Source organism: Myotis brandtii, unplaced genomic scaffold, assembly GCF_000412655.1.
Source record: "Myotis brandtii unplaced genomic scaffold, ASM41265v1 scaffold1171, whole genome shotgun sequence".
NCBI lineage: Eukaryota > Metazoa > Chordata > Mammalia > Chiroptera > Vespertilionidae > Myotis > Myotis brandtii.
Genome location: NW_005354055.1, coordinates 159,445 through 172,956, shown reverse-complemented (window position 1 = coordinate 172,956; position 13,512 = coordinate 159,445). Strand labels below are relative to the sequence as shown.

The following is a 13,512-nucleotide window of genomic DNA, read 5'->3' as shown; positions in this document are numbered from 1 at the left end:
GATGTAGCAATGATACATGGTAGTAATCCTATATAATAAAAGCCTAATGTGCAGATTGTCCCCTTGGGCGGTTGTTCGGCTGGGAGTTCGACCGCTTGCTATGACATGGGCTGACAACCAGGGGGCAGTGTGGAACATGGCGGGCATCAGCGATGCGGCGCTGGCAGCAGGCGGCAGTGGAGGCACTGCTGGCCCTGATGGGCCCCAACGAGAGCGGGACTGCGGCAGGATGGTGGAGCCAGGTGAGCAGGCGGCTCCAGGCCAAAGTGGGTGCGAGCGGGGCCCCATCACCCCACCAATCCCCCCACAGACTGTGACCCGGGGCAGTGGGGGTTGGGGCTGCCACCTGGCTCCCAGGTGCTGAGGGAGCCAGGCGGGGGGCTGGGCCCCAGGCTGGGACGGGGACCTGAGAGTGGGTGGTGGTGACCAACCTCCCACTGCGCCTGGGAGGGGTTGCTGTGACCTCTCACCGGCTACCTCGGGGGAGGAGGGGTGATGGGGACGGAGGTGTGGTGAGAATGCAAGGTGTCCGCTGAACTTGCTCTCACTCCCCCTGCTACACTCCACCGGGAGGCCAGGGCTCACACGCTGGGAAGCCCCGCACTCAGGTGCTGGGCGCATGCAAGGAGCCCATCCTGCACCCGCGCAGCCTTTTCTAGGTGAGCCGGCCCCACAGGGGCAGGTCAGGCTCCCCGTGGGTTCGTGCAGAAGCCGGTCTGTGAGGCCGGCCGGGAGAGAGCGTGCTGCCCGCCCTCACTCCTGGGTGGTCCAGAGGCCCATGCTGTGCCCTGGCCCACCGCGCTCACTGCATCTCCTAGTGGGGACCCGGGCGCCATGATTCAGGCAGGGGGGGCACCTGGGGGCCCAGGTGCTGCCCAGAGGTCAGCTGGGACCTGCCCTTCCACACCAGACGCTCACGCTTCGATCACTGGCCAGGCCTAGGGACCGCACCCATGCACAAATTTCATGCACCGGGCCTCTAGTCCCTCTTATAACTGGCATCCTATGTGGTTTTTTTAAAATTAACTTTCCTTATTGTGACTTATTGTAGCTTCAGGTGATTGTAGAATGCTGGCTAGGTCTAGTAGTACAATACTGGAGAGTGGAGTGGATAGTAAGAGTGTAGGCCCAGAGATCAGGGTTGGCTCTGCCATAATACAGCTGACGTTAAAGCAAAATTTCAAATTATGCACATGGTGATAGTATCTCCCTTCTGGAGTTGTTATTAGGGTTGAGCTTTCCTGTCCCTGAGTGCTGAAAACAGTCACAATAGAGCAACCTCAAATGTGACATTTTACACTGTCCAGCAATCCTGCTATTTTAGTGAATAACCTTGTCTTGTATTTCACAGAAAAAAATAGAAGCCATCGTATGGCAGATTCTTCATTTTTCCCCCGTACCAACACTACCAACATTTGTGCCTATCTTGTTTTCCTTTTAGTATCATTGAGGAAAATTAAGTGAGATCATTAAAGCACTTGACACAGTGAGGGGAAGGATCTCACTTCTCTCCAAAGGAACATTTCCTCAACTATTTTTCTCTCCCAACCAGACCTTTGCTTTAATTTCCCATTATAAAGTAACTAAAACATCCTCATTTTCCTTCAGCAGTCATCCAGAGTCCTCCACTTCAAAATCTAATTCGAAAAGCTTTCAGGTAGTCTATTTGCTTCCATTTCTTGGGTTCTCAACTCATTCCAAATATATTTGTGCCTCAAACAGCTCTTGTCAAGTCACCAATGACTTTCATGGCACACTGTGAATCCTCCTCTTGTTTGACCTTTCTTACAGCACACTGCAGACTTATTCCCTTTTTGAAATACTTTTTTTCTTCCCTTCTGTGACAGTACTGTTTTCTTCTATTTCTCTGGCTGTTTTCTGTCTTCATGTGGCCATTAAACTTAGGAGTTCCTTAGTTCTAGATTCAGCTCCACTTTGTCTAGCTTCATAGTCCCTAAGCAGTCACATTTCATGCTTCAGACTTTAGTTTCTCTTCATAGATAACTCTTTAATTTATATCTTTAGTTCAGACCATTTCTCTCAGTTTGGGCCATTGAGCATTTGGACCTTTTTATTGTCATATCTTCTCAGTAGCCTTCCTTCCTTCTAGAAGTCACAATTTTTGTGAAATATGTTGACTTTTAAATATTCATTACTAATTTACAATATATAGGGGATAAACAAGATGTCTGTGGGCTTCTAATCAGTACCTTCTGTTGTGATATAGTCTTAATTGCTTTTTTAAAGCAGAAATAAAAGCACATGCATTTGTTCACTATTGTTACATAATGAACATGGATTTTAAGAAAGGTGTGTTAGGAAAAATGAATAGGTATGTGTATGTTAATGTCATGTAATGAGTCTCCTGAGGTAGATCCAATCAAGTTCAAATTGATTTACAGAATATTTTCCTGCTGGGGAGGAGGGCATGTCTACCATTGAACTAGAATAGCTATGCAAGTGAGGGTAGCAAAGTGTATTTAGTACACCTTACATATATTTATACTTGTAATAATTTCTGTTGTTACTACTTCTCTCCATTTCCTGGTATGGCCAATAAAAAATAAACCAACCACTTTTTAATTAGATAGAAACTTTAATGCCCATAAAGTTTGTGGGAACCAGTGAGTTCCAACCTTGCTATTGATCAGCAGCATCACCTGGAAATTTATTAAAAATGCAGAATCTGAGGCTCCATTCCTGTCTTCATTAAAAAAAAAAGATCCCTAGGTGATTTATGTATTCATTTGAAGTTTAAAAGCTCTTGAGAACTTACGCCCAAAAGGTAGCAGCTATTCTTAGCTGAATTTTACCACATATCCAATTCCTCCCTCACCCCAACGTAGCCAAAAACCTGACTTTTAATGTAAAATACCCAACTTTTAAATGACAGCCACAAATTCATACTTGTTTTAAGTATTCAAGCCAGACATGTCTTTAGTTTGTCAATCATCAGTTTGCAACCTGGTTTCCAGGTATGCTATAGCAATGTATGTGTGTGTTTTGGGTGCCCTAATAACTTGTAGAAGACTGGTTTGTTCTTCAGGTTGATTGTGCTGTCTGTCCTTCCAAGGCTTACCTTATGATGGCCATGGTAAATTGGAATCAAAGCTTCTATAACATGCATGCTTGAGGATTTGGATTTGGATGGTTCACTTTCCCCTTTCTCTTATCCATTTTTTTGGATAAGACTGCTTTTTTGTTCTTATTACTCTGTATTTTTCTAGTTTGTAAGTTATTTGAAGAGATACTTGCAGATAGTAAAGAGCTGAACAGCAAAAGCAACAGGGTTAACATACCCCTTTAGAATCTATCTAGTGTAATATAAAATAGAGGTATGAAGCTTCTTGGATATCAGGGAAGAGACATCTGCTGGTTGAGGATTGTTGGACTCCTTGCATTAGTGACTCCCATTGTGCAGTTAATTTGTGAAATTTATACTTAGGCCTGGCAGGGTTTTAACAGATTGAGTCATTTCAAATAAATACTCATTGGCTTTTATAGTACCAGTGAAATAATAGAATTTGACCTGTAATGATTATAGTTTTTCTTCCTCCTGTAGGAAACCAATGAATGCTTCTTATACATTAAAATATTATATAATGTACTTTTTTTTAAAGAACTGTAAATAATACCCTAATGTTTATGTAATTGTGTGCAACTATATTACGCTTGTTAGGATTCATGCTAATCCAAGTAGAAGTTAAGACTGTAGATATAACTTTACAATTTTTTGGTTAAAATTTGGTTTCAGCTCCCATAGCAATAATTTTAAAGTGAATTAAAAACAGCATCAGCACATTCTTTTTACTTAATAGCTCTTGGCTGGATAAGAACATTGTTCTTAAGGATTCCTTCAAGGAGAGTGTGAGAACTGTTAGTTTCTGAACAGATGATCATGGGAAAATAATTGATTTACAAAAAATGGGTCTCCATAGCAACTGTTAATTGAGTGTTTTAATTTATAAAGTAGGCATGACATGCCTAGTATATAGTTCAAAGCTTTAGATTTGGTCTTAATTTGGAACATTTTCTTAGTTTTAGGTTTTAATGACTACTGCAGGTTTTCTGTACGTGTGTATAGGCTTTCCATTAGATTTGTGTTCCTGCCTGGAGCTGACAGACTTTCAAGATTTACTTTATTTATTTTAATCCCACTGTTGGAGTCATCTGTCTAAATGAACTTTCACTTTGTGTTTTCAAAGATATGCCATAGAAAAATTAGTACACAATGTGAAAAAAAGGGTATTATTCTACACTTAAAACGGTTAATGAAACTTAGTGTTTGATCTATTAATGATGTCAGTGGGAAAAAAGTAAGTCTATACAAGTCCAGACCAAAAGTTTAGTATCACAGATGCTTAGACATTTTGTGGCCTCTACTCTAGAAAAAAAGATACTTGATTCCTCCCCTCCTACAATTTTTTTGTCCTCAACACATTTTTAGTTGCTTCTAATTCCGTATTTCTCCTTTTGCTCTCAGTCCCATCTTAATGCTGTTTCTCTTACCCTCATCAACTCAGGCTTTTTCTTTTCACATTTACCTGGGATTTTTTCTTGTTTTGTTTCTGTTTGTTTTTCTCTTTTAATATCCCAAAGGAGTAAGTGTTGTCTCATTGATAATCTCCTACTACCTGTTAAAGGAGGAGAATTTTATTCACAATCTCAATGTCATTTACTAGATTTGGGAATGAAAAGCTATAGTCATAGAATTTAGTAATACTGATTATTTACTTAATCTAGTACAGTGGAAAAAAGAAAGTCTTAGCAGTATTCATAAAAGCGTGATGTAGTTTTTAGGATTTTTGAAAAGCTATATACAACTACATATTTTACTAGTAAGTGATTTACTTCAAATTCAATCTTTTTTTCCTGGTTAAGTATGAAAGCTGCATGATTAAAACTCAAATGTGCAACTAACTGATCGTATAAGTGAAGTTTTGACTTTTTCTTTAATGGACTGCAAATTGTGTTGGCAAAACAATGTCAGATGTTACACGTACTTAGAATAAATTGTCACTTGCTAGTTTGCTAAGAGGGCTAGATTTAAGTAGCTTATGATTAAGTGGACATAGGTACTTTATTGATATATGGAGGTCTTTATGCAGCTGGTATGAAAGCAACTTAAGTCAGACAAATATCTAGGCTGAGCTTACTATGTGTGTTGTATTAAATTGAATCTAGGGAAATTTCTTGAGTTACCAGCTTCAAAATTGCTTTCACTCTGAACTGAGATAGAGGATTAAGTTTGAGGCTTGCAGTTATTAGCCTTTTGCTATTTGTGTTGCTAAGATCTTGGTTAAGTTATTCACATGTTACCAGTATTAGAGCATTTGAGGGCACATTGAGGCTTGGATGACATAGTTGCATCCTGTTAGATGTACTAATAGTACATTTAAATTGGTGAACTAATTTGTAAATTATATCTTAAAAATTCCTTAGCTTGCTTGATTCTTCTTAAGATGGTATGGACGTTTATAAAGCTAAAATTTTAAAAGTTTGACCGTATCTTTTTTTTTTTTTAATCCTCCCCTGATATGTTGATTGATTTTAGAAAGAGGAAGAGGCGGGGAGAGAAACATTGATTGGTTTGCCTTTTGTTAGCTCCCTGACGGTATTGGAACCCTCAACCTTTTTGGTGTATGAGACTATGCTCCAACCAACTGAACCACCTGGCCAGGATAAATTTTACCATATCTTAATCCCAGGCTAGATATTTTTTGAGAGTATTAAAGGAACAAATTGCTTGTTAAAACTATTCTTTTGGTACATCTTAGGTATGCTTTTGTTGACTTTGTGAAACAAAAGGAAGACTAAGTAATCTGAGAACAGCTGTGTGGTGATCAAAGAATAAATCATATAGGAGATGTTAAGGTCAGGTTACTCTGGGCCTAGTACATTTGAAATCTCTGGTTGTGAATAAACTTTAGGATGCTTTGAATGGCACTTTTGATGGCGATGATGTTAGCTTTCAGCAGAAAATAAAAAATGAATGAGACTAAACCATCATAACCTTGAAACCTTTTACAATATTGCTACTGAAAGTTAAAAAATAAGGATACTTGAGCTTGTCCTGGTTGGTATAGGATGTTGCACCAGTTTTAATGGACACCTGTGAATCTTAGGAAACCCATTTCTATTAAGGTGCTTAACTGTTCAAATAGACAGCCATTTTATTTCACACTGGTAACTTTGATTTTAAATTATAAACTATTGCAAATAAATAGATCAAGACTGAAAATAACTTTGACATAAACAAATGTTAATATTGTGAAAAATAAAGCTAAAGCATCCCTCACACAACTACCCTAAAAGTTAATTATTCCAAAGTGTGATTTTTGTACTTACACTGCACATTCATCTATATGTAAACAGGTTTGTTTACACACAAAATTTACATAAATGAAATCTTCACTGAGTATATCTCTTGCAATTTTTCTTCCCCCTTTTTTCAGTTAAAATAATGAAATGGCATAATCTATAATGTTCAAAGGAGTGACTGATGTCTGCTTAGTCTATCTCTCAAAAGCCCTAAAAGGACTTACTAGGAAACAATATAAAGTGAGAAAAGAAAATTAAATATATACCTAAGAAAACCACCAGTCTGAAATATTTTTTAAAGGATCGTTCTTATCTTATAAAAATTGCTAGCCTTCAGTGAGTTTTTAGTTCATATTTAAATTAATCCATCATTGTATAATTGATAGTTACACTCTGTTATATTTATGGATCATATTATTGCCTCTTAGTTACCATAACTCTTAATTTTTGTTTAATTTTGCTTTGGGTTGGCATTATTAACTTCTTGGGATGTACAGTAAGTCCTCACTTCACATCATTGAAGTACAACTAAACCAGTTTTATCATGGCTAATTGATTCTCATCAATGTTTTAAGAGTATTAAAGGAACATTCAATGAAATGATGTTATAAAAGGACCTGTAGTTTCAGATGGGTAGCCTATTAATTTAGGGGCTGTGGTGGTTGTGAGAAAGTCTGTTAGTGAGGGACATTGGAACCTCAAGGAGGGATTTTCTGGAGAGGCTAAATGGTAACTATTTTGAATTAGAAATTGTTCTAAAATGAATCATACTCACTTTAGGGATATACTTGATATAATTTTATCCCTGTTTCCATGGTTATGGTTGAAGATAATGGCACCATGGTATAGTGATTCTAACTAATTACCTGTGACATACCAAGCATTTTACATCGGTTTTTACTCCAAATATTCAGAACAAAAGTTTGCTGTTAATGCCTTAATTGTCATAGGTTCTGTTGAGCTTTTACCATTAAATGGCTATTACTATTTAATATGTGATAATTGAGTTCCCATGTATTCTGTCATTTTGCTGAATGACAATTCTCACTTTTAATTTTTGTTTGGCTTTGGATTGGAATTACTAACTTCTTAAAGATGTACAGTAAGTACTCGCTTCACATCATTGACAGGTTCTGTGACATTCAGTGAAATGACATATAACAAAACCAGTTTTTACCATAAGCTAATTGATATAAACAACGCTTTTTTAAAAACTTGAAAGTTTTTATCTTGCCAACGTTTAACTTTTTTCTTTTAGAACAAATTCTGTACAACATAAAACAAGAGTATAAACGCATGCAGAAGAGAAGACATTTAGAAACTAGTTTTCAACAGACGGATCCATGTTGTACTTCTGATGCACAGCCAAATGCATTTCTCCTCAGTGGACCAGCTTCGCCAGGTAATAATAAACTTAAGTGAAAGGCAATGTTACTTAGTATAGGAAAAAGTAATCCGTTAGATACTTAAGCTCCTATTTCTCCCCTTGATTAAAAAAAAACCCCACAACATTTATTCAAGTAATGCATGATCACTTAAAAAATATGGTACAAAAATAAGTAAATGCTATGATTTGAAGCCTCCATTTAAAAAAAAGTAACAGTATACCATGTGTTTCTCTGTTAGGTATATACGTACTTTGCCATAGCTGAATACTATGCCATTTTATGGATTTCCCAAGATTATCAAACCATTAATGAATTAGACTCAGAATTTCTGCTATATAGTATTTACAAAAATTTGTCTTTTGTACATATACCCTCATGCACTTGTCCTGTTAGGATAGATTCCTAAACATGTATTGTTTTGATCCAGTGTTGTTTTATACCTACCTTTTAGTTGGGGGGAGTAGTTTGCAAATACACTTTTTAAAAAGAGCAGAAAAATGAAGGCTATTTGAAATGAAGGGGAAGTAAAGCTTCTTACTGAAAAAGCCATCAAAAGTGGCTCTTACCTTTAGTAAACTTCTCAGCAAAATAGTTTTTCTTGTGACAATAGTTGCCTGCCTTCTTTCTCTCCCCTCCCAGCCGGGATAGGAAAATCTGGTAGAATTGAAAAGAAAAAAAAACATTCAAAGGCTGTAAAAACAGTGAAATAAAATTAGATTAGGAAACATGAACTTGTTCAAAACTAAATTCTGCAGCACTCCTGCCAATTTGGGAGGCCAGGTATAAGTGGGTGAAAATGTAGGACGGGGAAGTAAGTGTAGAGACTACCAGTGATGGCGAACCTATGACATGCGTGTCAGAGGTGACACACGAACTCATTTTTTTGGTTGATTTTTTTTTGTTAAATGGCATTTAAATATATAAAATAAATATCAAAAATATAAATCTTTGTTTTACTATGGTTGCAAATATCAAAAAATTTCTATATGTGACACGGCACCAGAGTTAAGTTAGGGTTTTTCAAAATGCTGACACGCCGAGCTCAAAAGGTTCGCCATCACTGGACTAGACTATATCAGAGGATGAAGATCATAATCATTAATTAGTCTGTTTATTTCATAGATCAATTAACTGTCAGGTTCAGCTAACAAAGCTGGGAATTTGAAAGTAAATAAACATAGCCTTAGTGTAGTTATGCATTACTTTAGGTGGTATAAATAAAGTTCTGGGATACTTTATTCTTGCTATAGACATAGCTCTAAGAAGCAGTTAGTTAACTGGTCTCAGTCATACAGATTATAAGGAGCAAATGAAAAGAGGAATTGGGGCTACACCAGGAACAGATACACACAGCAGGAAAAACTATTGATAGCAAATCTATGTATTTGTGTGTGCATAAAATACTTGCAGCAGCGTTATAGTGGATGCTCATCAATTCTGAGTTCTCAAAAAGATTAATTTTAGATGTTTTTTTTAAGACATGAGGAATGATATTTTTTGAAAATAAAATTGCCTTAAGAGGAATACATTCTGAGAAATCTTTTTATTTTTCTTTAATCTTCACCCCAGGATATATTTTCATTGATTTTGAGAGGGCGGGGGGAGAGAGATCTATTGATCAGTTGCCTCTCATACGTGCCCCAACAAGGAATGCGACCCACAGCCTTTTGGTATACAGGACAACACGCCAACCAAGTGAGCCACCTAGCCAGGGCTGAAGAAAGAAATCTTTTGTATCAAGCATAACTATCTGGTTATGCCAAGTGGCTTTTTAGATCAATAATCTTTAAGGACTCTGATCCATTAAATTTAATACTAAATATTAAGAATATATTCTCAGTATTTATTTTTACAAAGTGGTCTCCTAGCTAATATCAGTAATTAAAAAAAACAAACTTTATTAAACTTTGTATTTTGTAGTTTTCTCCACTCATCTTCAGACTTTTCCTCTGATATATGATTGCATTCATCTTGCTGTTTTTCCAATCACAGCAAAAGATTCAAATGAGACCTCATCCATTACAAGACGCTTTTCTATGGCAGCCCTAAATCAGTTGCTTTTCTTTGTTCTTCATGTTATACATAGGGACTTCATCTGCAACATCCTCACCTTTAAAAAAAGAACAGCCCTTATTCACCCTATGGCAGGTTGGGATGATCTGTGAACGTTTGTGGAAAGAACGTGAAGAGAAAGTTCGAGAAGAGTATGAAGAAATACTGAACACAAAACTTGCAGGTATGAGTTTATTTAGTCTCCCAGAAACTCACCTTAAGAAATGCATTATTTCCAAATTATACTTCATGTCAATTAAATTACTCCTTTCTGTATACACTGGCACAATGTTTTCTAAGAACCAGAGAATTTCAGTTCAAGAAAGGAAATGCATCTTTCTGTAGCTCATGGCCCTCAGTAACTTCAAGAAATAGTGGTATTTGTTAGCCATGTAGATCAGCACCAGTATTAATGAACTAGATTTATTTTTTCCGATATAAATTTGATTGGATTTTTGGGCTTTATTCCTTTCATGGTAACTTTGCCATCAACTTTGACTAGAAACTTGAAATAATCTAACGATTATTGTACATCAGTTTAGAGCACTGGTTCCCAAACTTATTTGGCCTACCGCCCCCTTTCCAGAAAAAATATTACTCAGCGCCCCCTGTAAATTAAATTTTTTTTTAAAATTTTAATAGCAATTAAACAGAAAGATATATGTATTAATGTTTCTACCTTTTTCGTAAAATATAGTAAAGAAAGGTGTAAATTAGAAACATTGAAGTTTGAAATTATGAAACTATTTATTGAACTCAGAATAGAAAGGTAATACAAAAAAAGTTAAAACAAATGCACCTGTGGCCATCACCGCCCCCCCTGGATCGCTGCAGCGCCCACCAGGGGGCGGTAGCGCCCACTTTGGGAATCACTGATTTAGAGTATCAAGCTGCTGCAGCTTTTTTTTTTTTAAGTATGCTTTCATTGATTTTTAGAGAAAGGAGAGGGATACAGAGATAGAAACATTATCAAAACAAAAGATTTTTTTTTTTTGTAAAATTTGCAGTAAAGACAATGTGTTACATGTGGTAACGTAATCAGAATCCTCCCACCCCCATTTTTATGCAGATTTTACTGGATAGCAATATTATAAGCTTTTTGATTCTTAAGGAGTTAAATCAAGGTGCTAGTATAGCCTGGCTGGTGTGGCTCTATGGGTTGAGCATAGACCCATGGAACCAGGAGGTCCCTGGCTCAATTCCCAGTCAGGACACATGCGTAGGTTGTGGGCTCAATCGCAGTAGGGGGGAGGCAGCCGAATGATGTCTCTGTCATTGGTGCTTCTATCTCTCTATCCCTTTCCCTTCCCCCCCCTCTCTAAAATCAATAAAAACATTTTTTAAAAGGCAAGATAATTTGTTTAGTTATATAATAAGTCTTTTTCTGTGACATCTGATAACAGGTGGATGGGGAGGGATATATCATATTTTTTAAGTGTTGTCTTATTTTCTCTCGTTGCAGTAAATTTGCCATTTAATAGAACACTTGCAATATGATTTCAGAGTAGAAAGACATCTTTTTATTTCAAGCCCTTTATTTTTAATAGGTTAAGAAATATGCCCTACCCAGCCTATACATGGTCTTGTGCTGTGGACTAAAATGTGGATTTTTATATGATACATTATCATTATTACTGAGGTTATGTGTCTGATTAATTGCCAACTTAGAATTGTTTCACTATACTTACTGGACTTTTCAGTTTATCTGGCTCTAATTTATTACAGAGGACATTTACAAGCCATGTAATTCACATATACCTTTATTTATAGAACAGTATGATGCATTTGTGAAGTTTACGCATGATCAAATAATGCGACGATATGGAGAACAGCCTGCTAGTTGTAAGTATTGCATATATGAACTGAAAACAAGACAATCTTTTAAGAAGACATTTATTATAATTATCTTCATACTTAAGAAGAGAATTAAACAGGAAACGGTGGAAAAACCCTGGTGGAAATAGGACATTTTACTAAGGCTTATTTTTTATTATTTAAGTATGTAGGGCAGTGATTTTTTTAACCAGTGTGCTGAAAGAATTTTTAAAACATGGAATATCTGACTAGTCAGGGGCACTGACCTTTCCCCTTAGATTGCCAGATAAAATAATTACAGCAGCCATTGGTGTGAATGAATCAAAATTATACCTTTTTTGTCTGGTGGGCAAAAATACATTCTTTGGTCTGCTGCAGGATTTTAGTAATTAGTTTATGTGTGCCATGAGATGAAAATGGTTGAAAATTGCTGACCTGGAGCAATATTGGGAATAGAGATCTGGTATATGTTTGAATTTTGAATTGGACTTTGCACTAATTTTCCTTTTCTCCCCCTTTAGATGTTTCATGAATCACATTTTCTGCATCTGTGGGCTGCCTTGTTCCTTGTTGAATTGTTGCAAGAGGTCCCAATTATGACATGCAGCAATGCAAATACCCCCCTGTGAATACAGGTTATTTCAAGCTTTCGTCAGTGACAATTACTCTTAGGCAGCAACTGGTTTTGGAAATTTCCCTGATGTCAGTACCACCTGGATATGGACCTTTGCTACCTGTATTAATACCAGTGGTCTCACTTGCTGTATCATTACAATTTGGCTTCTTATATTAATGTTTGAAAGGATTAGCGCTGGTATTCTAAGAACATGCCCTTCACTGGTTATGTAAATAAAACTGTAGAATGACACTTCAGATGAAGTTAGTGTGATTTTAATTGTGCACTACAACCAAGCTGTAACCAGTTATTAATAATTTAGAATGTAATCCCAGGACATTATTAAGCAAATAGCCTACAGTGCTTCCTGTGAAATAGTGAAGGAGAAGGGCATTTCTTCTCGGGGTTTCAAAATGAATTTATATGATTTTCTCTCTCTCTTTTTTTTTTTTTTTTGGTAGTTTTTATTTATTCTATCAGTCTTTTTAACAAATGTTTATTGCTGCATTTCCCCCGCCCCCAGTGTATCATTGTTTTACTGCCCTTGTAGTACTGGAATTTAGTTGGAAGAATAAAACCTTTACTTCTAATCTGCTTGTTTTTTAATGTACAGATGGGTAGTATTTGAATAAAGGCAATGTTTTAAATGTAAGCATTTTCCAGGAACCAATCAATTTAATCTGACTTAAAAGATAAGACTTAAATATCAGTATTTTCATTGACCAAATCTAAGATTTGAGTGCTATTTTCAAAAGCTGAGTCTGATTCCAAATCGCTTATAACTGACTGCATGATAGAATGTTACATGATTGATCAGTTTTAATAGCTTTGGAAGTTTTACTTCAAAAGCACATTTAAGTCACTTTCAACAAAGCTTTCCTATAATGAAATGAATGGAAATGCTTCAGTGAGTTCTTTTGTGAATTCTATTAGCATATCCTAGTCATAAATGGCCTAGGAGATATTTTATATATACACTAGAGACCTGATGCATGAAATTTCGTGCTGGTGGGGGGCGTCCCTCAGCCCAGCCTGCGCCCTTTTGCAGTCCAGGACCCCTTGCTCCTTACTGCCTGCACGGGAGAGGCTCCCCCCAACCGCCACACTCATCAGCAGTCCTGAGCCCCACTTCTGGCTGAGCAGCGCTCCCCCTGTGGGAGCGCACCGACCACCAGGAGACAGCTCCTGCATTGAGCATCTGCCCCATGGTGGTCAGTGCACGTCATAGTGACCTCCATTGGTTTGATTTGCGTATTAGGGTTTTATTATATAGGACTAGAGGCCTGATGCACGAAGATGCGTGCAAGAATAGGCCTTCCT

The 13,512-nt window shown here is 37.1% G+C and overlaps 1 protein-coding gene across 1 annotated transcript; it reads left to right on the top strand.

Annotated features, from left to right (window-relative positions):
• The first annotated feature begins 210 nt into the window (after positions 1 to 210).
• AKIRIN2 (akirin 2) lies at positions 211 to 12,782 on the top strand. Its single transcript, XM_005858389.2, has 5 exons — positions 211 to 242; positions 7,580 to 7,723; positions 9,796 to 9,945; positions 11,532 to 11,603; positions 12,098 to 12,782. The coding sequence occupies exons 1-5, from the start codon at positions 230 to 232 to the stop codon at positions 12,106 to 12,108; spliced, it is 390 nt and encodes a 129-aa protein (XP_005858451.1). The 5' UTR covers positions 211 to 229; the 3' UTR covers positions 12,109 to 12,782.
• The last annotated feature ends 730 nt before the right edge of the window (positions 12,783 to 13,512 follow it).